Raw genomic sequence first — 27,814 nt, forward strand, 5'->3', positions numbered from 1 at the left:
TTGAAGCGTGAGCCCGCCAAAACACTATCAGCTCTGGGCCCAATGTCCTTGGGTTCCCATGGCTAAGTTATTGTTATGACTAGCTCGACTCTCATCCCTATTTCCCCTGCCAGCAGCAACTAATTCTAAAAACAGTAGAGAAAATGGCTGCATTTCCATCTCATCCCTATTCCTCCTCCCAGCAGCAACTAATTCTAAAAACAGTAGAGAAAATGGCTGCATTTCCATCTGTTGTCAAAGCAAGAACATCCAGCAGAGTTGACACTTGTATAAGCCAGTTGCCAAGCAGCTGAAGTTTGATCACATAACCATGGGGATCCTGTAACGGTGCTCATGTCAAGGATGAAAGTTTGGCAGCTCTGTTTCAACTTGCCTTTAGGTTAAGGGACAGGGAAGTGTTACTTTCAAGTGGGTAGATGGAGAAACTAAACTTCTTAGATTTGACTGCAGACAGCAAGAGCTTGAAGCCTTGTCAAGGCCACCAGAACAGGTGTGGATTTGAAGCAGACGGTTCCATAACAAATTGGACTTATTGATATGGATTATGTAAGACGTTGAGGGCTTGACTGGGGAAACTATAGTTTAAGTCTGTGAGTTGGTGTTGGAACCTCAAAGTTAGTTTTGCTTTGACATAACCGAGCTGTGTATTCAATAAACAGTAAGCTTTTTGGAAACGGAATGAACCCTGGAATTTTATTTGGATTCATAAGTCACTTTTTTCAGTGCTGTTGTAACTTCGGTCACTAAATGGATAGTTATAAGTCACTGAACTTGCTACTTTTCTTTCAGCATTTGAACAACTTAAAATATCTAAATCTGTTTTCCCACCGTAAAAGAGGAAAAAAAAGAACATAATTTCCAATTAAGTTCCTGGTGAGAGAAACAGCTCAGAAGAACTCAAGTCAGACATGTCAGTGAAGCAGCAAAACAAAGCTTCATCTTATGTTCTTGCAAGGGCGGGTAACCTGCAAGTAGGCACACCCAAGTATTAAAATGGTCACATATTTATTCCCTTTTCCCGGAGCTGGGTATTACAAGGTGTACAGCCTATCCGAAGTGCCTAAGCACCCCATGTGAATCTCCACGTGTTTACATCTCCCACTACCATGCTTTAAGCGCCCCTAGCCCTTATTGTTCCATTACATAGCATAACATAACTTTACAAAACTATTCCCTTGCCTACTTCACTGTTTTAACCGCAATTCTGGTTTTGGCTAGAATTACCTGTTCACTCAACCAGATGTTCCTTGATTCTGATGTGCTACTTTAACTCATTTCGTGTCCTAAGCGTGCATAGCTACTAAACTTCAAAAAACAACATATAATCTTTTCTTACGCCGGTTAGCCAATATTTTAATATATTCTACTTCGGAACTCTTAAGGTTACCAAAGCAACCTCTTAATAAGGGATTAAATCTGAATTCCTTCTTCTTGGGGAGTTGAAGCTCTTATCAACTTTCCACATTTTCAGGCACGTGTTTATATGTATTTATGTGTGTTGGTTTTCTTCCCATCATGACTAGTTAACAGAGGTTGAAACTTGAGACCTTCTGCACAATCAGAGTATCTTGGTCTTCTGAACATTAACATGAGAAGCCACCAAACTGAAGGGACCTGATTGTACTTACGATTTCGTTATGCTTATGGTTTCATTATGTTTATGATTTTATTATGTTTAAGTTTGACATTAGTAGTGTTAGTTTGTAGCCGTTCTACATAAATTTGCTTACATGCAAGCAACCTTACAAGTGCTTCGTATCAGGAAATTATTTACATGAAAGCAAGTATTTCAAGTGTATTGAAAAAGCAACGTGTCATGTCAAATATAAAGGAGATTGCTTACATGAAAAGAGCAAGGTAAGTCCAGTGGTCCAAGAAATAAAGAGGAGGGAGAGGGAAATGAGTTACGGTTGGAACCTAGATTGTTGTATATGAGTCATCATCTTGGAATTTGTTTTTCTGTGCTTCCTTGCCCCTGGTACAGAGACCTGGATCTCTTTGTTCTGAAAGAGTATAAAAGGTAGAAGAAATCTCTTCTGGGTATGCCTTCATCCCTCTTAAGCAGCCACGAAGAGGGAGAAGGTTACCCAACTCTACCTTGGCCAAAATAAAGTTGTTTTCTTTGCTGGAACCTCGGCTCAGGAATTTCTTTTGGCTCTTTGAAATTTCTGAGTAGCGCAGAGAAGTTTGTGAGGTTAAGTGGAACCATCAGAAAGCAAAGAAAGTTCTCCCAATTTGACATTCACCCGATACAGGTTATTAACATAAACAAAAGTTAACTTTTATTTGCCAAATTTGATGTAACAGTTGGTGCAATGTAATGAATGCAAGCTCTGGCAACTCCACTGCTGTGCCCAAAATCTGAGTTATCACAGAAGATAAATATGCAAGTCTGGCATCAGAATCAGGTTCCGGTCCTAATGGAGCACAGCCTCAGAAGTCTCCAAAATTCAATCGCAGAAGAAGGGGTATGGTTATGCAGATGAAGTAGGGTGAGGCTTGACACTTGCCCACCCACCCCAACTTGAACAGAGTCCAAATGGACTAAAGGAGGAGTCCAGCAAGGACAAGTGGGAGAAGGACCACAGAAGGCCCGAGAAGAAGGCCTCCCTCTGAACGCTCAAGAGGTTTATGTTTCATAAGCTCATCCTCTAGATGCTGAATCTCCTTTCTGGGGAAAGAGAACATTGTCTCATTAGAAGAGTATTTTTTGAACATTTGCACTCAAGACCCCTTCCCGCTTTTGATGGGCTATAGTCATCAATATTTACTGTATTAAAAATTAAAATACATGTATTTCCAGAATATTTACTTATTGAGTCATGTATAAATATTTACTTATTGAGTCATGTATAAAGAACAATGTGAAATCTATTAGATATTAACATAAATATTTTTTTCATGATAAAAACACTATTTTTAATAATACAAAATAACAGTGAGAAAATGACAGTGTTTTAGTTTTTTGCAAATATTTTCAGTATCTGGCAAATAATTTTGAATTTGTGGATACCTGAGAAGGTCTTGGTGAACTTTAAATTTACGATTGCCAATTTATGCAGACTGTGGTAAGTAATAGATTAACAGGTAAATGGAATGGTGACCAGGCTATTCAAGAAAGTTAGCCATGATAACTAAGAAAGGAACTTACCCATCTGGAGATAATCTATCTCTGAATACCTGAGGCTGTAGAACAGGGGTATCAAACTGGCAGCCCGCAGGCCGGATGTATTTTATTTATTTATTTATTACATTTTTATACCGCCCTTCTCCCAAAGGACTCAGGGCGGTGTACAGGGCAATAAATACAAAAACAGGATACAAAAGTTAAAAACGAATTAAATAAATGCCCAAGGTTAAAACAATAATTAAGATATATTAAAACCCCAACCCTAACCCATCAGGCCAGGTCAGACTGCTCAAATAGATACGTTTTTAGATCGCGCCGGAAGGAGCGAAGGTCGGGGGCCGTCCGGAGCTCAACCGGCAAGCGGTTCCATAGGTCTGGCGCGCCCACAGAGAACGCTCTCCCCCTGGGGGCCACCAATCAAAATTCTTTGATCGGAGGCACCCTGAGGAGGCCCTCTCTGTGGGAGCGCACTGGACGGAGGGAAGATGACGCCAGCCGCAGGTGTTGCCATAGGTAATCCGGACCCATGCCATGTAAGGCTTTGTAAGTCATTACTAACACCTTGAATCTCACCCGGAGGACAACCGGCAGCCAATGCAGCTCGCGGAGCAAAGGTGTAACATGGGAGTATCGGGAAACTCCTAGCACAACTCGCGCGGCTGCATTCTGCACCAGTTGGAGCCTCCGAGTGGACTTCAAGGGCAGCCCCATGTAGAGAGCATTACAGTAGTCTAGACGAGAAGTCACGAGCGCATGAGTGACTGTACGCAAGGCATCCCAGTCTAGATAGGGATGTGTCACGCACAGGCCATGCCCACCCTGGCTCCACAAATGCAAAAAACGTTGTGATCCGTCAGGTGACGCAATCGAGTTTGACACCGGTGTTATAGAGAGAACCAGGAGAGGAACATCCCCCTCTTACCCGGTTCTACATTTCCTGGAATCATCCAGTTGTTTACTTGAGAATTTCCAGCAGGGAAATTCTTCAAAATTTAAAGGTAAATATATAGAATCATAATTTTGTGTTCTTACTGTTGTTGCTCTTCTTTCTGTTGTAAGTTGGAGAGTTGTTGCTTAAGCTGTTTAATCTCCTCTAAATAAAGGAACCAAGAGTCACAAATTATCTTCTTGTTCTTAAACTAAGTTTATATTGCAGCTTCTTTCCTCACTCTCTGCAATTTCTTTCTTTTATATTCAAGCATGACTTGAAGAGGGTTTTTTGATATTATTGAAAGGTTGGTCTTAAATGCTGCCCCCCCAAACTTTCACACAGCAGGTGTGAAGGTACCATAGTGCCCCTTAACCATCTGATAAATTGATCCAGTGATTAGACAGCTGAAGAGATGCAATTCAGCTTTGGTGGCCCCAAAGTCAAATGATACTGGAGCCTCTTCAAATTATTTTTATCAAGATAGAACGGGTAAAAATCAGACTACAATTCCATAAAAAAGATAGATCATTTCTGATTTTAGATCATTTCTGATTTTCCAGGTATATCAAGGGCAACCAAAGTAGGGTTCTTTTGATTGTCTTTCGATTGTCCAAGAAAATTCAGTTTCCCTAAACAGATTCTATAAGACTGGAGTTCCAAAAAGGAGTTTATTGGAGAAAGGGAAAACAAGTGGAGGCTGCAACTGCACACACACACACACACACACACACACACACAGAGAGAGACACAAAATTCCTATTAAAGTAGAAACCATCAGCTAAGCTAAACTAGTTACTGTGGGGTCCTTGGTGACCTCTAAGCTTGGTTGTTTTCTTGCAGATGTTTCATTACCCAGCTATGTAACATCATCAGTGCAAATGATGTTATCTAGATGGGTAATGAAACATCTTCAAGAAAACAAGCTCAGAGAGCACCAAAGACCCCACAGATCAACTCTGAATTATAAATATTCTCTTCTATTGAAACTAGTTACTACTGTACCTCCTTGATTAAGCTCTCATGTTTCATTGGGAGATCATAGGAGAGAGAGAGAGGTTTTGAACCCTGGGCTTGGATCTTCATAGGCCGATGTCTGTGTCCCTTCCTTGTTAATTGTTCCTGCTTTCTGAATGTTTTTGTAGGCATAAGCTAAGCAAGCTATAGGACCTTGCAATTCAAAGGGACCTCTTAATTCTTTTTTTTTCATTTGTCACTGTTTTTATTATAATTTCATCTATGAAAATCCAATCTGATAGGCTCTCATGACCCTCAATAATGGATTAAAATCTGCTTTGCTTCTGCATGCATTCCTACCATTTCTTCGAATAGGGCTGTCCTATATGCTGTTATGGATTTGTTGTGTATCTTGGTGATATTCTTGCCAGACATGGTTGTTCCACAGCTTTATTCTGTTAGCATTTGCCAAATAGAGCCTCTAGTTTCCATAATTTAGGACATTGCCCTGTCTAAGTAATTGCAGCCTCCTCTTGTTTTCCCTATATTTTCCTTTCTCCAATATTTTTTTTTTAGATCTGGACATCTGTTTTCATTGGTAAGACAATTTCTCATTAAAACTTTCTCTACATCCACAGGGGTTACATAGTTACCCCTTCTGTTTCAAGATTGGCACTAATTAAAGTTTTGAAAATTTAAAAAAGCAAAGAATTCTCCAGTTGGACAGCTTAAAGAGTGACACACTATCATTACTCTTATTGGAGCACCCTTGGGAGTCCATCACTAAATTTTAAATCATTAATTCCCCACAAAAGTGGGGGAAGTTTCCAACAACTTTTAATGGGGCAGATCAGCAAACTCCCCAAACCTATGGTGGCAAATCAGCTTCATCACTATGGTTCTCAAGAGTTTTAAAAATCTAAGCACCTCCCCTTTATAGAGGGTTTTGCAATGGGGCTCAGAAACTGCGTAATGGCAGCCCTCATTATCCAATTGAAACCCCATTCTTCACTTCTAATACTTCCCACATTACGTTACTGTATACAATCTTCCAGACTGTTGAAACTAAAACCAGGGTTTAATGAGGTGAAGGGAAGGTAGCCTGCAGCTATATCTTCTCCATTGTCTAAAATAGTGTTGATGAATTTGGTCTTTGTAAAGACCCCAGCAATGGTGCCAATTCAGGAAATAAAAGGATTTCCAAAATAGCAATAGCACTTAGATTTTTATATACTGCTTCATAGTGCTTTACATCCCACTCTAAGCAGTTTACAGGGTCAGCCTATTGCCCCGAACGATTTGGGTCCCCATTTTACCCACCTCAGAAGGATAGAAGGCTGAGTCAACCTTGAGCTGGTGAGGGTCAAACTCCTCTCACTCAGCAGAATTAGCCTGCAATACTACATTTAACCACTGCGCCACCTCAGCTGTAATGTCTTTTGTGACTCAAAGTATTGATGAAAATGTCACTTGGGGGCAATCAAATTGTGTTCTAAGAAGGGACAAAGCTTTCCCCATGGTCTTAATTTACTATCTATGAGTTCTCTTCCAAAATTCAATCTATTATCATCCACCCTGGTCCCCATTGGTCCACCTCACCTTTAGCAACTTTGTTTTTCTCCATTTCTCGCTGGACAGCTTCCTTCACTTGGGATGTGGCATTTTTTTCCAAACTTTTCTAGATGGAGACCAGAAGGAAAGGTATCTGTCAATGCCAACATTGTTGTGTTGAACCTTCTTTTTAAGACGTGACTACTGTCCTAAAGTCTACTGGTTCTCTTGATATGTCAGACCAGAAGAACAGAATCATGCAAGCCACAAGTCCCTGTGACAGTCTATAGCAGGGGTGTCAAACTCAATTTCATTGAGGGCCGCATCAGCATTGCGGTTGCTCTCAGGGGGCCGGGTGGGTGTGGCCTACTGGGTGGGCGTGGCTAGAGTGCGTATGGCCTACTGGGTGGGCGTGGCCAGCTCTACATTGTTCGCATCAAGGGTGCCTATGGGGACCTGGGCAGGAGTGGGACAGATCTGAGGGGCTCTGGCAGGAGGAGGGTCTCTGGGCCAAGGCAGTGGGGGCCGTTCCCTCACTGTTTCCAGGATGGCTTCGCAGGTCACATGAAACCACTTCGCGGGCCGGATCCAGCCCCCGGGCCTTGTGTTTGACATGTCTGGTCTATAGGAGCAAATTTGGGACTTTGCAGAAACAAGAGAGAAACAGCACTGACTCTTTTGAACTCATACCAGAAGCCTCAAGATCTTTCTTCTTAAGAGGGGCTTCTATAGTTTATAGAGGCTATAAATCATACTGATGAGAGGAAGCCTCATGTAATCAATGGAAACCAGTTGCATAGCGCCTCCTCCTGCTCGGTAGTATTTATAGCACAATGGTAATCCTCTTTTAAGTATTAAGTATATGTCTATGGAGATTCTCAATCATTCAGGTCATGGTTCTTAAAGGTGCTTTTTCAAAAGGCAACTGGACTTCCTTTGTTATTGTTTTTCCTTGAAGACATCTTTAAGGAAAAAGAAAGAAAGCCCAGTTGCCTTTTGAAAAAGCACCTTTGAGACAGTCTAAGTATTTTGAATCTTGGAATTCTAAATGAGAAAATGGCCTGATAGGCTTCTCAGGAAGTTATTACACACTACATGCCTGGCAGAGCTGGTTTTCCAGTGTCTATGAGGACAGCTGAAGATTCACTTCAAAAAAGTGAAATATCTGTTCAGGAAAATTGTGTGTGTGTATGTGTGTGTGACAGAGAGAGAGAGAGAGAGAGAGAGAGAGAGACAGAGAGAGAGAGAGAGAGAGAGAGAGAGAGAGAGAGAGAGAGAGAGGGAGGGAGGGGGGAGGGAATTTTTTTCAGATACCAAGAGGCCCACAGATTGTTTACTTGACCTTCCCTGCCCCATATGCTTGTTCTCCCTGCCATGACGGAGTCAGTATAATTAATTTCACCATTGTTTTAAGCCTACTGAAGTTTGTACCAGGAACATTTTGAGAAACTCAAATTGCTCTGCTACATTCTTGGATGTATGCTTATCTATCTATCTATCTAAAGGAAAATAAATAAAGGTTATTCTTTTATAAATTGTATGAAATGTAACACTAAGATGTGGGGCTATCTATTTCACACATGGTAATCAACAAAGTTCTTTTGAAATGTTTAAAAGGATAGGAACACCTCAAGGTGGTGAGTAAAACAAGATAGTGTAGTAAGGAAGTTGCTACAATAAGTCTTTTGGATGTAAAAGTTCAAAGAAGATCTTTTAGAAATGTAAATGACTTCAAAGACTAACTTAAGTTTCTTAGGGGGGCATGTATCGAGAAAAGAAAGTATAAATGCCTAGTTTGAAACTTGCTCAGTGCGCTCTTCGAACCCAATCCAACTTGGGAAGGGTCTAAGAGGCCGCGTTTGCAAACGCTTTCTTTCTTTATTATTTTCAATTTCTTTTCAATAAATCTTTGCTTTTGTTAACCAGACTTGTCTTTGAGTTGTGAGTATCAGATTTTGGACTTTTAAATCTCACATATCTATCTATCTATCTATCTATCTATCTATCTATCTATCTATCTATCTATCTATCATCTATCTATCTATCTATCTATCTATCTATCTATCTTTCTATCTATCTGCTTTAATTTATTTTTCTAACATTTCTAGCTTATTTCAATCCTAGAGAATTCTTGATGGTGCACAAGGAAACCAAAAGTGAAAGAGGGAAAAAAAATCAAACCATTCTAAAAACAATCACTTAGGACAAATAAATTAGGTTTTGTTACCTTGAATGGATTTTTCTCAATCCATTTTACCATTTAAAGTTGTCTAGCAGAGAGCTTCCTTTTGTGGCAGGATTCCCCAGTTACTTTCATGGCCTCAAGTCAGAAAAATAAGCTATCATCTAACAGATTGAAAGAATCTCAGATTGGAGGTATCTGCTTTGTGTTCAAGTTTCCTTTGTGTTGGTTCTTAGGTTATTAATTTAGCCTATAACCTAAGTCTACAGTCAACAATTTGCAACTGATAGCTGGAGATAAGCACTGTTTATTGTTAATCGTTGATTAGGTTCAGCAGTTATAATGTTACTGCTTTTGTCAAATGAAACAATTTCCACTTTTTATTTAGTTCTTACAATTTCTCTTATCCATTTTTGCAAATTAATGTAGCCACTGAATGTGCTTACAATCTATAGAGACTGAGACCAATGGCAAATATTGGAAACTTATTTGCCAGAAATTTTAATCAGTAAAATCTTAAATATATAACTTCATTATTTTTGTTGTCTTTTTAAAATTCCTGCCAACAGACTAGTTGCCTGAAATGATTTATCTAAAAGGTGGGCCAGCCATTTTTAAATCAAGTACTGTAATAATCAAAATTAATGTTAACTTTATTCAATTAATAAAAGATTCAAACTAGCCCACAGGATTAAGACATCATGGGAAAAAATGCAAGTATTATAGTAAATCTGAGGGGTTTTAATTATTTAATTAATGGGGTTTTAGTTAAGTTCAGGGATTAATTTAATCTTAGTTTTAATCGATTTTAATTGTATGTGATGTATTTTAACTTTTAATTTTCCCTGTAAACCGCCCTGAGTCCTACGGGAATAGGGCGGTATATAAATTTAAATAAATAAATAAATAAATAAATAAATAAATAAAGGAGGGGCAAAAGTATATAAATCAGTTCCAGACAGACATCATCCATCAAGTTTTCCTGTTTTGACTTTTGCAGTTTTCCTTGCATAGATCCTTGGCCTGACTATGCCTGATTATCAACTCATAAGATAGCAGCCTAGAGGTTAAGCCAGAATTAGATAAACTGGTACCCTCCAGATATTTTCAACTACAAGCCCTAGCCAGCAGGCCAAATGTAACCACTGTTACTGCAAACAATCAGAGAAGAGAGAGCAACTGGAAATTGGGAAACCTACATATACTTAATTTTCCTGATTTTGAGGGGGGGGCAGGAACACATTATTAGCCTGACCTATTTTATGGGGGAGGGTTGTGTATGTGTTGTCAAATACAGGGAGATGGGGGGGGGGGTTATGTGTTATTGGCTGGACTGCCATCTTGCTCTTATTGTTCTTGTTCTTATTTTACTTTTTGAATTATTCATATTCTATTTTATTGTTTGTTATACTATGACTCACCCAAAGTTTTCTGGACTGTCTAGGGAGGCTCCTAAATTAAACAAGTCAAATCATATCTGGGACAGGCTTCTAAATTAATCAAACCAAGCCAAGCTCAACTTAATAAAGTAAACTACGACTTAATACTGGTGTGTGTGTGGGGGGGGAAATCCCCAACCTGTTAACAGGATCATGTTAGAATTTGATGATGATGATGACGATGATAGTAGTAGTAGTAGTAATAGTAATAGTAATAAAAAGACTGCAAAGATTTCAGCGTATTTGAAAGATCAATCGCAACAGAGATATACTGTGGAGTGGAAGAGATGGATAGATTATATTCAGAATAAATATGGGACTAAAAAGTTTCACTTAGCATTTGAATAAGTAGCGGATTTATATGATGTATAATTAGCTTGTAGTTATTTTATTAAGAGTTAAAGTGCGATAGAATTTAATATCTTATTGTTGTTTGCATATTTTAGATTATGTTTGTTCGTATTTTTATACCCTGTATTTAGCTCTGGGAAGTCGGGGAGGGGAGAGTTGGGGAGGTTTGGGGAGAGGGGAGGGGGAGGGGAGGGGTTTTGTATTCAAAAATGTACTGTAAAACTTTTTAATAAAAAAAAGACTGCTTTACCAGTTGTCCCTGACAGGAGCCCCAGTCCTCCCTAGCCTTCTCCAGGCTCCGGTTAGCGACCGCCAGTTCCGCTCGCAGCCCGTCTCTTTCGGCCCTCGCCTTCTCCAGGTCGCTCTCCGTCTCCTCCACGCGCTTCCCCAGACCGTCGAGGTTAGCCCGCATGTGGGAAGTTCGGTTCTGCAGCTCCACTTGGCATTTCTCCATCTCCCTGGCCGAAGTCGAATTGATGGACCGCAGATACAAACTCAGGAAAACGATAAATAAGAGGGAAGGGAGGGCAACCAGCCCCGCGAAGCAAATCCTATATTTCATGCCCGTGTAACAAGTCGCCCCCTTTTTGTCAGCCTGCAGTTTCTCCTTCGGCGACAGAGACCCGCAGACGTCGGGGATCTGCTTTCCACGCATCGGGGAGAAATCCAGCCAAACGCTTCGCCGCCCGCTTTTCTCCGTCCCTCCCTCCCGTGCGCGCACCGCACCGTTTGGCGCCAAAGGAGACGCGTCAAAGCCCAGCCTAAGCGGAATCGAAAGTGAGAGAAGCACATTCCGAGGCGGCGGGGAAAGCGATGGGATGTCGAGGGAGGGGAAAGGGGGAGATGCGTGGGGGAAGAGGGCGATTGTTCCCCCTTGGAGATGGGCCACCTGGTGCTGCTGAGATTTTGGCACCAAAATGGCCAATTTACCCAGCCTTGTGCCCTGTGAGCTGGCATATTTTTTTAATTTTTAATTTTTTTATTTTATTGCCGTTTCTATCCCGCCCTTCTCCGAAGACTCAGGGCGGCTTACAAGCTTAGCAGTAGCCTTCATTCTATGTGTATGCCTGCTTATTAGGGCTTTCACACACACACACACCCCCAAGAGGCATTATTACAAAGTCAACTTATTGCCCCCAACAATCTCTGGGGTTTTGTTTGTTTTATTGTTGGTTTATTGTATACTTACTTTGCTCTGTACACCGCCCTGAGTCCTCCGGGAGAAGGGCGGTATATAAAACGAATAAATAAATAAATAAATAAATAAATAAATAAATAAATAAATAAATAAATAATAAATAAATTTGGGTCCTCATTTTACCTACCTCGGAAGGATGGAAGGCTGAGTCAACCTTGAGCCTGGTGGGATGTGAACCTGCACTAATTGCAGGCAGCTGGTGTTACTTAAGGAGGCATCAGCCCACTGCTCCACCAAGGCTCTAATATGGCGCTGTAGTCCAAAAGTCTGTGGAGATTCTCGGTCACCCAGGTCATGATTATCGGCAAGATGCTTTTTCACGAGGCAACTGGACTTTCTTGCTTCTCCATTGAAGACGTTTCGCTTCTCACCCAAGATGCTTCTTCAGCTCTCACATCCGCTAACTGTCTATGGAGAGTCTCAGTCATCCAGGTCACAGTTGTCCCAAAGATGCTTTTTCACAAGGCAGCCGAAGAAGCTTCTTGGATGAGAAGCGAAACGTCTTCAAAGGAAAAACAAGAAAGTCCAGTTGCTTCATGAAAAAGTGTCTTTGGGACAACTAATCCAAAAGATTCAGGGGCACCACAACTGTGCCTCAGAGCTAAATCTGACTTCCTGGGGGCCAACCCAGAAGTATTGAGCAGACCTATAACTAAAGACAGGTTGAAGTGTCTTTTGGCCAGAAAGGTCTGCGGCCTGGGCCAAACTTATAATAATAATAATAATGAAGTTGGAAGGGACCTTGGAGGTCATCTAGTCCAACCCACTGCTCGGGCAGGAAACCCTATACCATTTCGGACAAATGGCTGTCCAGTCTCTTCTTAAAAACTTCCAGTGTTGGAGCATCCACAGCTTCTGGAGGCAGGTTGTTCCACTGGTTAATTGTTCTAACTGTCAGGAAGTTTCTCCTGAGTTCTAGGTTGCTTCTCTCTTTGGTTATGTGGAAAATAACTGGAAAGGGCAAGGAAGTTTAAAAATAACATATAGGCTTTTAGTATTATGTAATCATTGTTATATTATTTTATAATTATTATTTTATAATCAATTGCCTGAATAGATGCTTTGTGTATATTGTAAGCCGCCCTGAGTCTTCGGAGAAGGGCGGGATATAAATGGAATTAAAATAAAAAAATAAAAAATAAAAATAAAAATACAAGCCTCAAGTGAGAGGAGGGGGAGAACAGGAGGTGTTAGCCCCTGATTTTCGTTCGTTCTGCCGGGACCTGAAGACTTTTTGAGCTTTCCAGCCAGGACTGAGGATTTTTTAATTTTTTAACTTATTGTAATTGGGTTTTTAATCAGAGTTATAGGGGTTTTAGATTTTAATTAAGGAAAATTTAATCTATTTTAATTGCTATTAATTTTTGTATTGTAATGTTGTTTTAATTGCCTTGTGAACCGCCCTGGGTCCTACGGGAGAAGGGCGGTATATAAGTTTAATAAATATAAATATAATATATATCTAGGAATTGTTTTTTCAGTACATTTTGGTGCCTGGTGCCATTACTTGGTCTGTTGAACTGACAGGTGTGGAAGATGGAAGGCATCCTTCCTCTAAGATTGATAATTTAGTAATGGTGTTTAAGGCCCTACATGGCATGGGTCCGGAGTACCTCGGGGAGCACCTGCTGCCGGCATCAACTTCCCTCCGCCCTGTGCGTTCCCACAGAGAGGGCCTCCTCAGGGTGCCACCGGTCAGAGAATGTCGGCTGGTGGCCCCCAGGGGGAGGGCCTTCTCTGTGGGTGCCCCGGCTTTATGGAAACAGCTGCTGGTTGAGCTCCGGATGGCACCTGACCTTCGCTCCTTCCGACGCGGTCTGAAGACCTACCTTTTTGAACAAGCCGGCCTGGCCTGATGGGGGATGTGCTGGGGTTTTATTGGGGATTTTTATATTATTCTACTGTTTTTAGCTCGGGCTCTTATTTAATTTTTTTATTTTTGTATTCTGTATTTTTATATGTGCCCTGTTCACCGCCCTGAGTCCTTCGGGAGAAGGCCGGTATACAAATATAATAAATGAAATGAAATGAAATAATATGTACATATATGGTCTTAGTAAACAGGATAGGAGGGGAGGGATCTCATTCATATAATGTAAGCAAACAGGGGCGGAGATAATGTGTACTGTTTAGGCGCTTCTGATAGATTGTAACCTCCAAAGCCTAAGCAATCGGGCCATGGGGGAGGGAATGGGGCATTGTGATAGGTTGTATAATAATGTGTGATATTGAAACTTTGAGTGTGGTTCAGCGTTTGGCTATGTTGCATTGTTTGCCTTCCTGAATCTACCACGCTTTGCAAACCATTGCTTTTTAGACTTTTTTGTGTGAAGTCTAATAAATTTCTTTTCTATTTGTAAATCAAACTGAGTGGATTTCAATTTGTGTCTGTTTTGTGTCCAACAGTTAGTTTCCATCCGTTGCTTCTTGTCCTGCCTTCAGGCGCTTTGGAGAGGAGGTGCTTACTCCAAACGTCTTGAAGCAAATGACTTTTCTAAAAATCAAAATCATTAAAAGCAAAAGTACAAGAAGTAGACACAATATTCAAGGTACAGTCAAACCAATAATGACTGGAGAGTAACAATGATTTCTTTTGATCCTGAGCCTATTCAGGTAGGACAGGGGTGTCAAACTCAATTTCATTGAGGGCCGCATCAGCATTGCGGTTGCCCTCAAGGGGCCGGGTGGGTGTGGCCAGGGTGGGCGTGGCCTACTGGGTGGGCGTGGCCAGAGTGCGTATGGCCTACTGGGTGGGCGTAGCAAGCTCTACATTGTTCGCATCAAGGGTGCCTATGGGGGCCTGGACAGGAGTGGGACAGATCTGAGGGTCTCTGGCAAAAGGAGGGTCTCTGGGCCAGGGCCAAGGCAGTGGGGGCCGTTCCCTCACTGTTTCCAGGATGGCTTCGCGGGCCACTTGAAACCACTTCGCGGGCCGGATCCGGCCCCCGGGCCTTGTGTTTGACGTGTCTGAGGTAGGTACTCAACTTACAAGATAATTGAGCCCCAAATTTCTGTTGCTAAGTAAGATATTTGTTAAGTTAGTTTTGCCCCATTTTACCATCTTTCTTGCCACAGTTGTTAAGCGAATCACTGCAGTTGATAAGTTAGTAGCCCGTTTATTAAGTGAATTTGGCTTCCCCATTGACTTTGCTTGTGAGAAGGTGCAAAAGTGATCACATGACCTTGGGACAGAGCAAAGGTCGTAAATATGAACCAGTTGCCAAGCATCTGAATTTTGATTACACATGATCATAGGGATGCTGCCAAGGTCATAAGTCACATTTTTCAGTGCATTTTTGAATGGTCACTAAATGAACAGTTATACGTCAAGGACTACCTGTACTTGTGTGGATGCAAGCTAGGCTTATATTTGCTTTTTTTGCAGCGACATCACATCGTTGGCTCATGGGGAGATTATGCTTTACCCAGACATTCAGATCCTTTTCTCATGTACTGCTGTTAATAGGGTCCCCCAATCCTATATCCTTTCCTCTTTTTAAAAAAGAAAATAGTACACCAAAAGTACAAATGGTATGGCAGTGGAATAAGAGAATAAGAGAATTTGGAAGGGATCTTGGAGGTCTTCTAGTCCAACCCCCTGCCCAGGCAGGAAACCCTATACCAGACATGTCAAACACAAGGCCCAGGGGCCGGATCCAGCCCGTGAAGTGGTTTCATGCAGCCCGCGAAGCCATCCTGGAAACAGTGAGGGAACGGCCCCCACTGCCTTGGCCGTGGCCCAGAGACCCTCAGATCTGTCCCACTCCTACCCAGGCCCCCATAGGCACCCTTGATGCGAATGATGTAGAGCTGGCCACGCCCACCCATTAGGCCACGTCCACCCTGGCCATACCCACCCGGCGCCCTGAGGGCAACCGCAGTGCTGATGCGGCCCTCAATGAAATTGAGTTTGACACCCCTGCCCTATACCATTTCAGACAAATGGCTGTCCAATCTCTTCTTTAAAACTTCCACCCACAACTTCTAGAGGCAAGTTGTTCCACTGATTAATTGCTCTGTCAGAAAATTTCTCCTTAGTTCTTGGTCGCCCCTCTCCTTGATTAATTTCCATCCATTTCTTTTTGTCCTTCCCTCAGGTGCTTTGGAAATTAGCTTGACTCCCTCTTCTTTGTGGCAACCCCTGAGATATTGAAAGACTGATTTCATGTCACCCCTAGCCCTTTCATTAAACTAGGCATACCCAATTCTTGCAACCATTTTTCATATATTTTAGCCTCCAGTCCCCTAATCATCTTTGTTGGTCTTCTCTGCACTCTTTTTAGAGTCTCAAAATCTTTTTTTATTCATGGTGACCAAAACTGGATGCAATATTTCAAGTGTGGTCTTATTAAGGCATTATAAAGCGGTACTTCATGTGATCTTGATTCTATCCCTCTGTTAACACAGCCTAGGACTGTCTTGGCTTTTCTCTCTCTCCACCAGCCATTTCTAACATGGAGTTCCTCCGTTGGGGCCCCAAGCCAACCAGCAGATCTTTCTGTAATCTCAGAAAGATCAGATCCTTTATCTGGCCTGTGGGCCCAATAAACCACACTAAAAAGGTGGAAAGGATTAAGACTTTTATTTGCAAATAAAAAGTTGCCCAGAAGCAGGTTCCACCTCTTTTGCAATGAACCTCTTTGATACAATTTTGAACGGTGAACATTTCATTATAAACCAATCATTAAAAACAATGTCATGCATGCATTCTCAGTAGCCATAGTAACATAGTTCAACTAAAGGTTAGAAGGTATACTAAATCTTTTACCTTATCAATAGCAACATTCCTTGGCACATCAGTACCATGGTGTTACCTATCACCTTAACAAGCAAGCATTCTTAAATAAAAAGATAGATGGTCTGGTTTTCCTCTCCTGCTGTTGCATCTGCCTTATGGGCAGGTTAATTAGCAGTGAAGGGACTACCATAGGTACAAAATGCCATAGCTGTAGCTGTGCGCTAAATAATAAGCAATACATGAATTAAAATGGTTTATTAACACATAGATATGCTTTATCAATATACATAGATACATAAACTATCAATTAATAGTTTATTAATTCATAAAAATATAGATTAAAATGGATTAAAACAAGCCATCTCATCAACTTGATAAAATACCTTACAGAAGTCAAAGTATACTGGATACACTGCAATCCTAACATCAGCAGTTAAAGAATCATTTTATCAAAAAAAGGGAGATCATAGCTTGATGTTGCATGTTGGAAATCCACTTACATTTGGCGTGAACTGTTGTTGTTTTTTCCGACTACCTCTGGTCTCTTTTTTTTCCTTTTTCAAAACTATAACGAGCTATAACAAGCAACAGCCGCAAAATGTATCAGTGCTTGTATAATTTTAAAAATCAAAGTTCTAATTGAAATTAAAATAAACTAAAATGAAAGGAAACTGATAAAAATAGAACACATATTTTAATATAAGATTAATTCCATGGAACTTTATGAAATCATAGGGCTGAAAGGGATCTCTGAGGTCTTTTAGTCCAACCCTCTGCTCAAGACTTATACCAGCCCAGTCAAATGGTTGAACGATCTTTGTTTTTTGAAAACCTGCAGTCATAGGGGTCTAGGACAACTCGCCACAGCCAACTCACTGCTGCAAATTCAGCACAGCCAACTCGCCACAGCCAACTTGCTGCAGGACAAGTTGTTGCAGGGCAAAAGTTGCATAATATTGAAGAAATTGTGAAATAAAATCATTCAAGAAAGGATGCAAAAGGGGGGACAAAATGAAATGTGAATGACAAAAACTAAATTAATGTTTAATTATTTTAATTAAAATCGTTGAGTTGTCCTGCAGCAGGTTGGCCGTGGCGAATTGGCAGCGGTGATTTGACACACAACCCCAGGAGGTAAGCTATTCCATTGATTAACTGGTCTCACTGTCAGAAAATTTCTTCTTTCCTTCTATGTTGAATCTCTCTTTAACACGCTTTCACCCATTGCTTCTTGTTCTTCCCTCTGGTGCATTACAGCAGGGGTCCTCAACCCCCAGACCACAGACCACTACAGGGCTGTGACCAGTTTGGAAGTGGGCCACACGAGCTGCTGACCGGTAGACATCCGCATGCATGCACACAGCTCAACTTGTGTGAGCATCGGGCTGCTTTCATGGGCCGGTTCTTCTCTCTCCCCACCTCCCTCGCAGGGCTGGCAAGCCATAAAGGTTGGGGAACCACTGCATTACAGAATAAGTGAATCCCCTCTTCTCTGAACTATGGAAGACAGTTATCATATCCTCCTAATCCTTCTCTTTGATTGGTTAGACCAGAGGTAGACAACCTCGGCTCTTTTATGACTCGTGGACTTCAACTCCCAGAATTCCTCAGCCAGCATGGTTGACTCAGGAATTCTGGGAGTTGAAGTCCATAAAAGAGCCGAGGTTACCAACCCCTGGGCTAGACATATCTAGCTCCCTCAACCATCTGCATATGATTTAGCTTCCAGACCCGTTGTCAACTTTGTTGTTCTTCTCTGCATACCTTCCAGGGTCTCAACATCTTTTTTGGATTGTGGTAACCAGAACTAGATGCGGTATTCCAAGTGTGGTCTCATCAGCATGGTGTAAAAGAGATACTATCACTTCTTATTGTCTTGACCCTATCCTTCTGTTGATGCAGCCAGGTCTGCTTTGGTTTTTTGGACAGCTGCAGCACACTGCTGGCTCATATTTAAGTGGTGGTCCACTAGGTAGGACACCTACATCCCATTACTACTGCTGAGACAGGTACCACTTATTCTGTCCCCATATATTTGGTTTTTCCTGCCTAAGTGCAGGATCTCACTTTTCCCACCACTGAACTGCATCTAATAATAATAATAAACCTTTATTGTCAAAGTACAACATGTGTACATTGAGATACATCTAGCTGGATAGGGCCCAATACATCTAGCTGGATAGGGCCCAATGCCCAAATCTATCAAAATCCTTCTGAATATTGAGTCTATCTTCCAAAGTGTTAGCATTTCCCCTAGCTTGGTGTCATCTGCAAATTTGATGAGTTTCCCTTCTATCCTCTCATCTAGATCACTTATGAAGATATGAATGAGCAGTGGGCTCAAGACCAATCCTTGAGATACCCCACTGCATGCTTCCCTCTATGTCAGGGGTCTTCAAACTTGGCCCATTTATTTATTTATTTATTTAATAAATAAATTTTTATACCGCCCTTCTCCCGAAGGACTCAGGGCGGTGTACAGGGCAATAAATATCAAAATATACATACAAAAGTTTAAAAAGATTAAATAATTATGCCCAATATAATACAATAATTAAAACAATATTAAAACCAAATCCAAACCCCAAACCCATCAGACCAGGCCAGATTGTTCAAATAGATAGGTTTTTAAATCGCGCCGGAAGGAGCGAAGGTCGGGGGCCGTCCAGAGCTCAACCGGCAAGCGGTTCCATAGATCTGGCGCACCCACAGAGAACGCCCTCCCCCTGGGGGCCACCAGTTGACATTCTCTGATCGGAGGCACCCTGAGGAGGCCCTCTCTGTGGGAGCGCACTGGACGGAGGGTGGTTGACGCCGGCAGCAGGTGCTGCCGTAGGTAATCCGGACCCATGCCATGTAGGGCTTTATAGGTCATTACCAGCACCTTGAATCCTCAGCAGCTGGCTGAGGAATTCTGGGAGTTGAAGTTCACAAGTCATAAAAGGGCCAAGTTTGAAGACCCCTGCTCTATGTAGATGTAGTTCCATTGAGGACCACCTGCTGAGTGCAGTTGGTTAGTCAATTGCAAATCCATCTGGTGGTGGTACTGTTTATCCTATATTGTTCTACCTTATCAAGAAGTAGATTGTGGTCTACTTTATCAGATGCCTTATTGAGATCCAAGCATACTAGGTCCATAGCATTTCCCTGATCCTCTAAGTTTGTTCCTTTGTCCAAAAAAAGACGATAAGGATTGTCTGGCATGATCTGTTTTTAACAAGCTTGTTAAAGCTTGAACAAACAAACCCAAGCTTGTTTGTTTCTAGGTGGTTACAAATCCTCTGCTTGATTATCTTTTCCGGGATTTTCCCAAGTATTGATATCAAGCTGATTGGCCTATATTTCTTGAATCCATTTTTCTCCCTTTTTGTAGATTGGAACCACATTAGCTCTTTCCCAGTCCTCTGGTATTTCTCCTGTGCTGCATGAGTTTTGAAAAATTACATTCAGTGGCTCCAAAATTACATCTGCCAGCTCCTTCAAAACCCTGGCCCAGGTCATCTGTACTCAACCAGGGTGGACAGATAGTCTCTTACAAATTCCTTACCTATTTTGACTTGTATACAGTGGTGGGATTCAGCCAGTTCGTAGCACTTCGGCAAGAACCGGTAGCTAATTTTTTGTTGCCCAGGCCCAGAATGGACATCCGTAAGTGGCATCCACACAGAGAACCGGTTGTTCACATATTTGAATCCCACCACTGCTTGTATACCTCTACTATCTCTCTCTGTTCTGCTTTGGATAAGTTGAGCTGCTTCTTCCTTTTACATAAAAGGAAAAGAAAAGAAGGAATTGAGCAGTTCTGCTTTTTCCCAGCTGCCTGTCACCAGTCATCTTCTGGCCATCTGCTCCCATTAGTGGACCTATCATTTCCTTGACTTTTTTCTTGTTTATATTGCAAGAAATGTCCTGAATTATTTTTGGCATTGGTTGCTACTGTAGTTTTAGCTCATTCTGGGCCTCAGCTTTCCTGATTCCCTCCTTGCAGATTCAGGCTGTTTGCTGGTATTCTACTTTAGTTAAGTATCCATTTTTATTTGATCTTTTTGTCCCTCAATTTATTAGAGAGCTCTTTGTGCAACCATGCTGGTTTCATCTGATGTCTTTAGTTTTTCTTTCTCTGTGATATTGTTTTTGATTGGGCTTTCATTATCTCATTTTTCAGGGATTCCCAAGCATCTGGAACTGTTTTTCAATTTAGGATATCCATCCATGGAACTTTCTTTGCCTGTCTCTGAGCTTCTTGAAGTGAGCTTTCTTAAAGTCTAAAACATTAATCTGACTTGGTTTAATTACCTGTGATTGCATTACATTATGGTGAATTCAATTACTTCATGGACACTCTCTCCCAAAGTTCCTGTAACTTCTATTCCCTCAACCATTTTTGTGCCTCTAAGAATTAAGACCAATATAGCTGTCCCTTTACTTCCCTCCTTTACCTTTTATATCAGGGGTCTTCAAACTTGGCCCTTTTATGACTTGTGGACTTCAACTCCCAGAATTCCTCAGCCAGACACACTGGCTGAGGAATTCTGGGAGTTGAAGTCCACAAGTCATAGAAGGCCTAAGTTTGAAGACCCCCTGTTTTATATGATAAAGTTGTCAGCTAGGAATGTCAAGAACCTGTTTGATCTCCCACTCCCTGCAGAGTTTGTTTCACAATTGATGTCAGGGTCCCCCATTATTACAGTGGTGTGTTTTCTGCATACCTCAGTTATGATTAAATATAAATCACATAAAAACCTATTGTTTTTATCTTCTCACTTTTAGAATCTAAAGACATTTCAAAAAATTGTCAATAATCAATTATCTTGAATCCATTCCTTAACATGAGAAGATATGTAAAATTATCTGTTTGCCTAGCAGACGGGGTACTTAGATCAGTGATGTACTTTCACCTACTTTAGTGCTCTGAAACTATTTTAAGTTTTCCTCATTGCTGTTTCATCAAAGAATGAACACTTCTGGTTTTACAGTCCCACTATTATTTTTGTTCAGCATTTAGCCATAAAAGGGGTACTTGGTTAAAGATTTCCAAAGCCTGAATGCAGAAGTTGGGTATATCTAGTCTAATGAAGAGAAGGGTGAGGGGTGACATAATAGCAGTCTTCCAATATCTCAGGGGCTGCCACATAGAAAAGGGAGCCAGGCTGTTCTCCAGAGCACCTGAAAGTAGGACAAGAAGCAACGGATGAAAACTAATCAAGGAGAGAAGCAACCTAGAACTAAGGAGAAATTTCCTGACAGTTAGAACAATTAATCAGTGGAATAACCTGCCTCCAAAAGCTGTGAATGCTCCAAGATCCCTTCCAACTATATTATTGTTGTTGTTGTGGTGGTGGTTGTTGTTGTGCCAGAGCAGATCACACATATAAAATACATACACACACACCAAACAGACAGTGATTTGATTGTGCCGTCACAATAAACATTTTTACTTTTTATGTGATAGGCAGGAGGAGGCTTATCAGACATTTTGATAGACCTGTAACCTTTAAAAATTACACACAGCACATAAAAAGCTACCAAACAAAATAAGCCACTTAGACAACAAGGAGTGTGCCTTCCATGCATGTGTGTGTGTTTCTATTATGTCTAAGGCTGGCTGGCTGAGGGATTCTGGGAGATGGAGTCCACAAGTCCTAAAAGGGCCAAATTTGAAGACCCGTGGTCTAAGGAATAACGATCATCATCATTTTCCTACATCAGTGTTTCTCAACCTGAGCAACTTTAAAATGTGTGGACTTCAAGCTGGCTGGCTTAGGAGTTATGGGAGTGGAAGTCCACACATCTTAAAGTTGCTCAGATTGAAAAACACTGACCTAGACATTTTGTTGGTGGCAAAATATATTTTCAATTACAATCTGGTAAATAAATCTGAATTCATTAGGCTATTGATTAATTAAAGGTTTAGACCAGTGTTGCACAGCTTTATCTTCTTTAAGATAGGTGGAATTAAAAGAGGTGAACTTGAATTCTCAGAATTCCTCAGCCAGCATAAAGCCCATCCACCTTTGACACTGGACTGTACATTGGGATGAACCCCTGAACCTGACAAAATTGGGCTATTTTTTCCTTTTCAGGTGGTTTTAAGGGACCCAAAAGATACGTTAGACCTCAGTGTTCAAGTCAACCATGACTCCTGGATAGGGAATTCCCCTTATAGGGATTTTTCCCAGGAACCCAGCAATAGTGAAGGTTATATTTTCCCTCTTTCTTTCTTGGCTGTACTCTAGGTAAAGGTAAAGGTAAAGGTTCCCCCACACATGCGTGCTAGTCGTTTCCTACTCTAGGGGCCAGTGCTCATCTCCGTTTCAAAGCCAAAGAGCCAGCGCTTGTCCGAGGACGTCTCCGTGGTCATGTAGCCAGCATAACTAGACGCCAAAGGCGCACGGAACGCTGTTACCTTCCCACCGTAGTGGTCTCTATTTTTCTATTTGGATTTTTACGTTCTTTCGAACTGCTAGGTTGGCAGAAGCTGGGACGAGTAACAGGCGCTCACTCTGTTACGCGGCACTCGGGATTCGACCCGCCAAACTGCCGACCTTCTGATCGACAAGCTCAGCGTCCTAACCCACTGAGCCACCACGTCCCTTGGCTGTACTCTACCAATTTGCAAAATGCCATTTGTATTTTTTAAAAAAGATCTATAAATTAAAAGCAAAAGTGCATTTTAATGCCAGTAATGGCTTTTATAAAAGATCATTTTCAATGTCCTTGTTGTAAGAAGACATTTTAATAGAAAGAGTTCCATGTGGTGCAAAAGGTAGACATGCTTGAAAATGTTTATTTTTCTCAGGAAGGGACTTTCCTCTGGCTTTCTGGCAGTTGGTGTCACATTTGCAAGAAAGCGAAACTTCCCTTTTTTCTCCCCTGTTAACGAAAGACGGAATTAATTTTAGGCAAACAGAGAAGACAGTTGGCCCTCGATAACCTATCTAGCCTTTGGCCATATTAAAGTGCCATTCCCCTGGCCCTTAAGTTGGCAGAAGAGTATGCCAGTATAATAAATAAATAAAAATCAGTTAGCTTGGAGCTAATCAAAGCTGAGCTAGTAATCCAAGTGATATATTAGGAAGTTGCCTGTCATTATGAGAAGGAACAAATCTTGTTGATTACTAATATGTGGCTAAAGAAATAAGCTCTTAGATCTCTCAAAGGTGTTTTTACAAAAGGCAGCTGGACTGTTTTTTCCTTGAGGAAGAAGAAGAAAATGTTTCACTTCTCATCCAAGAAGCTTCATCCATCATCATTTCTCTCTACACATCGTCCTTACTGCAGCATGCAAACCAGCGTCTGTATTTCCTGTGTCGGATGAGGAGAGCACATCTTTTTCCTTCTGTCCTGGCCACGACTGAGAGCATTTTAACAAACTACATCAATGTCTGGTTTGCTGGCAGCAGTGTCTCAGATAGAAAGTCCATACAGAGAGTGGTAAGGACAGTCAAGAAAATCATAGGAAGCTCGCTTCCTGGTATTCAGAATGCTGCTTATGAAGATTTATCAGCAGAGGAAGAGTTAATTAAAAAAATAGATTGTGCAGAAATGGATAGATTGACATTGAAAATGAAAGAGATAGAAGACTCAGTTTATTTTAGAACATGGGACACTTTTTATCAATGGCTAGAAAAATGAGGTAGAGAGAAAGGAATTTAACATGTATTAGTAAGTCAAAAGTTAGAACCCAGATAATATATCTCGCCAGGCACATGTATACATCCGAACTAGGCTGTGTTGTTTCTCTGTGTCATATATATTATATTATATTATATATTGAGGGTGAGCATGCGGACCTGGCTTGCATCACGGAGACTTGGTTGGGCCCAGAGGGTGGGGTCCCTTTGGTTGACCTTTGCCCACCAGGCTTCCGGGTGCTACACCAGCCTCGAGCTCAGGGTAGGGGTGGGGGTGTGGCGGTGATCGTTAGGGAGACCTTATGTCCGCGGGAGACCACCGTTCCTCAGATAGTCGGGTGTGAGTCTCTCTTTATGAGATTTGGTCCTGGGGCGCAGTTGGGCTTGCTGCTGGTGTACATTTTGCCTAGTCGCGTAGCGGCAGCCCTGCCCGAGCTGCTCGATATCCTCTCGGGGTTGGTGGTTGAGTTCCCCAAACTTATAGTTTTGGGAGACGTCAACCTACCATCCCTGGGAGGTTCATCTGAGCTTGCTCGGGAGTTCATGGCTTCCATGACGGCCATGGACCTGACGCAGGTAATTTCTGAGCCAACTCATGAGGGAGGCCACACCCTTGACCTGATTTTCTTATCTGGACGGTGGTTGGATGATCTTGGTGGGGGCTTTCCATTTATTACGCCCCTGTCATGGACCGATCATCACCTCCTGCGGCTGGTCTTCCATTTTGCCACCCCCCGCCGTGGGGGTACGGAGCCAACTAGATGGTACCGCCCCAGACGCCTAATGGATCCTGATAGATTCCAAGCGGCGCTGGGGTCCCCACCTGCCTCCATTGCTCACAGCTCGGCGGATGCCTTAGTGGAAGCCTGGGAAAGGGCAGCCACTGAGGCACTCGACCGGGTTGTACCCTTGCGGCCCCTGACCCGGCGCAGATCCCAGCGAGCTCCATGGTTCTCCGCGGAGCTCCGGGAGATGAAGCGTCGGAAACGGGGCCTAGAGAGCTGCTGGAGGTCCAGCCGATCTGAACCCGACCGATTGCGGTTAAGAACCTACATTAGGTCTTATCTCGCTGCGATGAGGGAGGCGAGGTGTAATTACTTCTCCACCCTCATCGCGTCCGCAGATAATCGCCCGGCCGCCTTGTTTAGGGTGACTCGCTCCCTTCTTAATCAGGAGGTGAGGGAGGATCCCTTGCAGGGTCGTGCCGAGGAGTTTAGTCAACATCTGTCGGATAAAATCGCTCGGATTCGGACCGGTTTGGACTCCAGCTGGGCAGAGTCTGGCGATCAGGACGCGGGCGGTCTTGTCAATGTTATCTGGGAGGAGTTTGATTCTGTGACCCCTGATGAAGTGGACAGGATTATGGGGAAGCTGAGTTCCACCACATGTTTATTGGACCCGTGCCCTTCTTGGCTGGTTTATGCAGCTAGGGAGAGGACACGAGGCTGGCTCCAGGCGGTTATATCTGCTTCTTTGAGTGAGGGTTATTTCCCCACCATCTTGAAGGAGGCGGTGGTGAGACCTCTCCTCAAGAAGCCTGCCTTGGACCCAGCTGTATTGAACAACTTTCGTCCAGTCTCCAACCTTCGCTTTCTTGCGAAGGTTGTTGAGAGTGTGGTGGCGCATCAGCTCCCTCTGGTCCTGGATGAAGCGGATTATCTGGACCCTTACCAATTGGGTTTCAGGCCCGGGCACAGCACGGAGACGGCATTGGTCGCTCTGGTGAATGATCTCTGGAGGGCTCGGGATAGGGGATATTCCTCTGTCCTAGTCCTATTAGACCTCTCGGCGGCTTTCAATACCATCGACCATGGTATCCTGCTGCAGCGTCTCAGGGGATTGGGAGTGGGAGGCACGGTTCTTCAGTGGTTCTCCTCCTATCTCCTGGGACGCTCGCAGTCGGTGTTGGCAGGGGGGCAGAGGTCGACCCCTAGGACTCTCGCTTGTGGAGTTCCTCAGGGGTCGGTCCTCTCGCCTCTCCTGTTCAACATCTATATGAAACCGCTGGGTGAGATCATTCGTGGTTTTGGAGTTGGGTATCATCAATATGCTGATGATACCCAACTTTTTATTTCGACCCCAAAAAACCCCAGTGATGCCCTCGCTGTGATGTCCCGTTGCCTGGAGGCGGTTCGGGTCTGGATGGGGAGGAACAGACTTCAACTCAACCCTGACAAGACTGAGTGGCTGTACATTCCGGCTTCCCGGGACACCTGGGATGTTCCACCTCTTTCTATGGGGGGTGAGCTTTTACCCCCTGTGGATAGGGCTCGCAACTTGGGAGTCCTCCTAGATTCACGACTCACTTTGGAGGATCACATAGTGGCCGTGACTAGGGGGGCTTTTGCCCAGGTTCGCCTGGTGCGCCAGTTGCGGCCCTATCTGGACCGGGAGGCCTTATGTACGGTCACTCATGCGCTCGTGACCTCTCGCCTAGACTACTGTAACGCTCTTTACATGGGACTTCCCTTGAAGACTACTCGGAGGCTCCAACTGGTACAGAATGCGGCCGCGAGAGTTGTCTTGGGAGTTTCCTGGTACTCCCATGTTACACCTTTGCTCCGTGAGCTGCATTGGTTACCAGTTGTCTTCCGGGTAAGGTTCAAGGTTTTGGTTATGATCTTTAAGTCCCTACATGGCATGGGTCCGCGATACCTCGAGGACCACCTGCTGCCGGCGTCGACTCCCCTCCGCCCTGTGCGCGCCCACAGAGAGGGCCTCCTCAGGGTGCCTCCTGTCAAGGAATGTCGACTGGTGGCCCCCAGGGGGAGGGCCTTCTCTGTGGGTGCTCCGGCGTTATGGAACCAACTGCCGGTTGAGCTCCGGATGGCATCAGACCTCCGATCCTTCCGTCGCGGGTTGAAGACCCATTTATTTGAACTAGCGGGTCTGGCCTGATGGGGGTACATGGGTTTTTTATAGGCTTGTTTTATTATTCTAGTTTTAACTTGGGCATTGATTTAATTGTCTTTTAATGTTTGTATTGTTATTTATATTTATGCCCTGTGAACCGCCCTGAGTCCCTTTGGGAGAAGGGCGGTATAAAAATCTCATTAAATTAAATTAAATTAAATTAAATATGTGGGTATATGCATACATTTGTGTTTATTTATTTTTCTCATATTTATGTAGTGTACATTGGAGGTGGTGTCTCTTTGACAGCTGTATGCAACAAAATTTCATTTTAATGTATGTTGATTAGTGTACATTCAAAGTGACAATAAAGTTCTATTCTATTCTATTCTATTCTATTCTATTCTATTCTATTCTATTCTATTCTATTCTATTCTATTCTTCTCAAAGAATCCTCCTCCTCCTCCTCCTCCTCCTCCTCCTCCTTCTCCTCCTCCTCCTCCTCCTCCTCCTCCTCCTCCTCCTCCTCCTCCTCCTCCTCCTCCTCCTCCTCCTCCTTCTTCTTCTTCTTCTTCTTCTTCTTCTTCTTCTTCTTCTTCTTCTTCTTCTTCTTCTTCTTCTTCTTCTTCTTCCTGTATTGATACTATATGAAGGTTTCTCAGGCTCCAAATTATGGGAAAGTAAAACATACTACAGGGGGGGAAAAGGCTGCATTCATAGAGAATTGCATTCCCAGTAGGAACAATGCAATTGGTTGTTAATTCCACAAGTTTTATGTTGATTAGTTTTTATTTCGGCTAAAAAGCCTCACCCCTTTCCAGGAAATGATTGTGTGCAGCAGGTTAAGGAAAAG

The 27,814-nt window shown here is 42.7% G+C and overlaps 1 protein-coding gene across 1 annotated transcript in view; it reads right to left on the reverse strand.

Annotated features, from left to right (window-relative positions):
- Positions 1-1,701: 1,701 nt before the first annotated feature.
- LOC310632727 (uncharacterized protein) overlaps positions 1,702-27,814 on the reverse strand; it is a 474,991-nt gene continuing 448,878 nt past the window's right edge. The window contains exons 2-5 of the mRNA XM_083350125.1: positions 10,789-11,863; positions 6,615-6,693; positions 4,163-4,223; positions 1,702-2,671 (exon numbers count right to left, since the gene is read on the reverse strand). Coding sequence (XP_083206251.1) covers positions 2,545-2,671; positions 4,163-4,223; positions 6,615-6,693; positions 10,789-11,193 — 672 coding nt within the window. The 5' untranslated portion in view covers positions 11,194-11,863 and the 3' untranslated portion in view covers positions 1,702-2,544. The remainder of the gene's footprint in view (positions 2,672-4,162; positions 4,224-6,614; positions 6,694-10,788; positions 11,864-27,814) is intronic.

This window comes from Vipera ursinii (genome assembly GCF_947247035.1).
Source record: "Vipera ursinii genome assembly, chromosome: 1".
NCBI lineage: Eukaryota > Metazoa > Chordata > Lepidosauria > Squamata > Viperidae > Vipera > Vipera ursinii.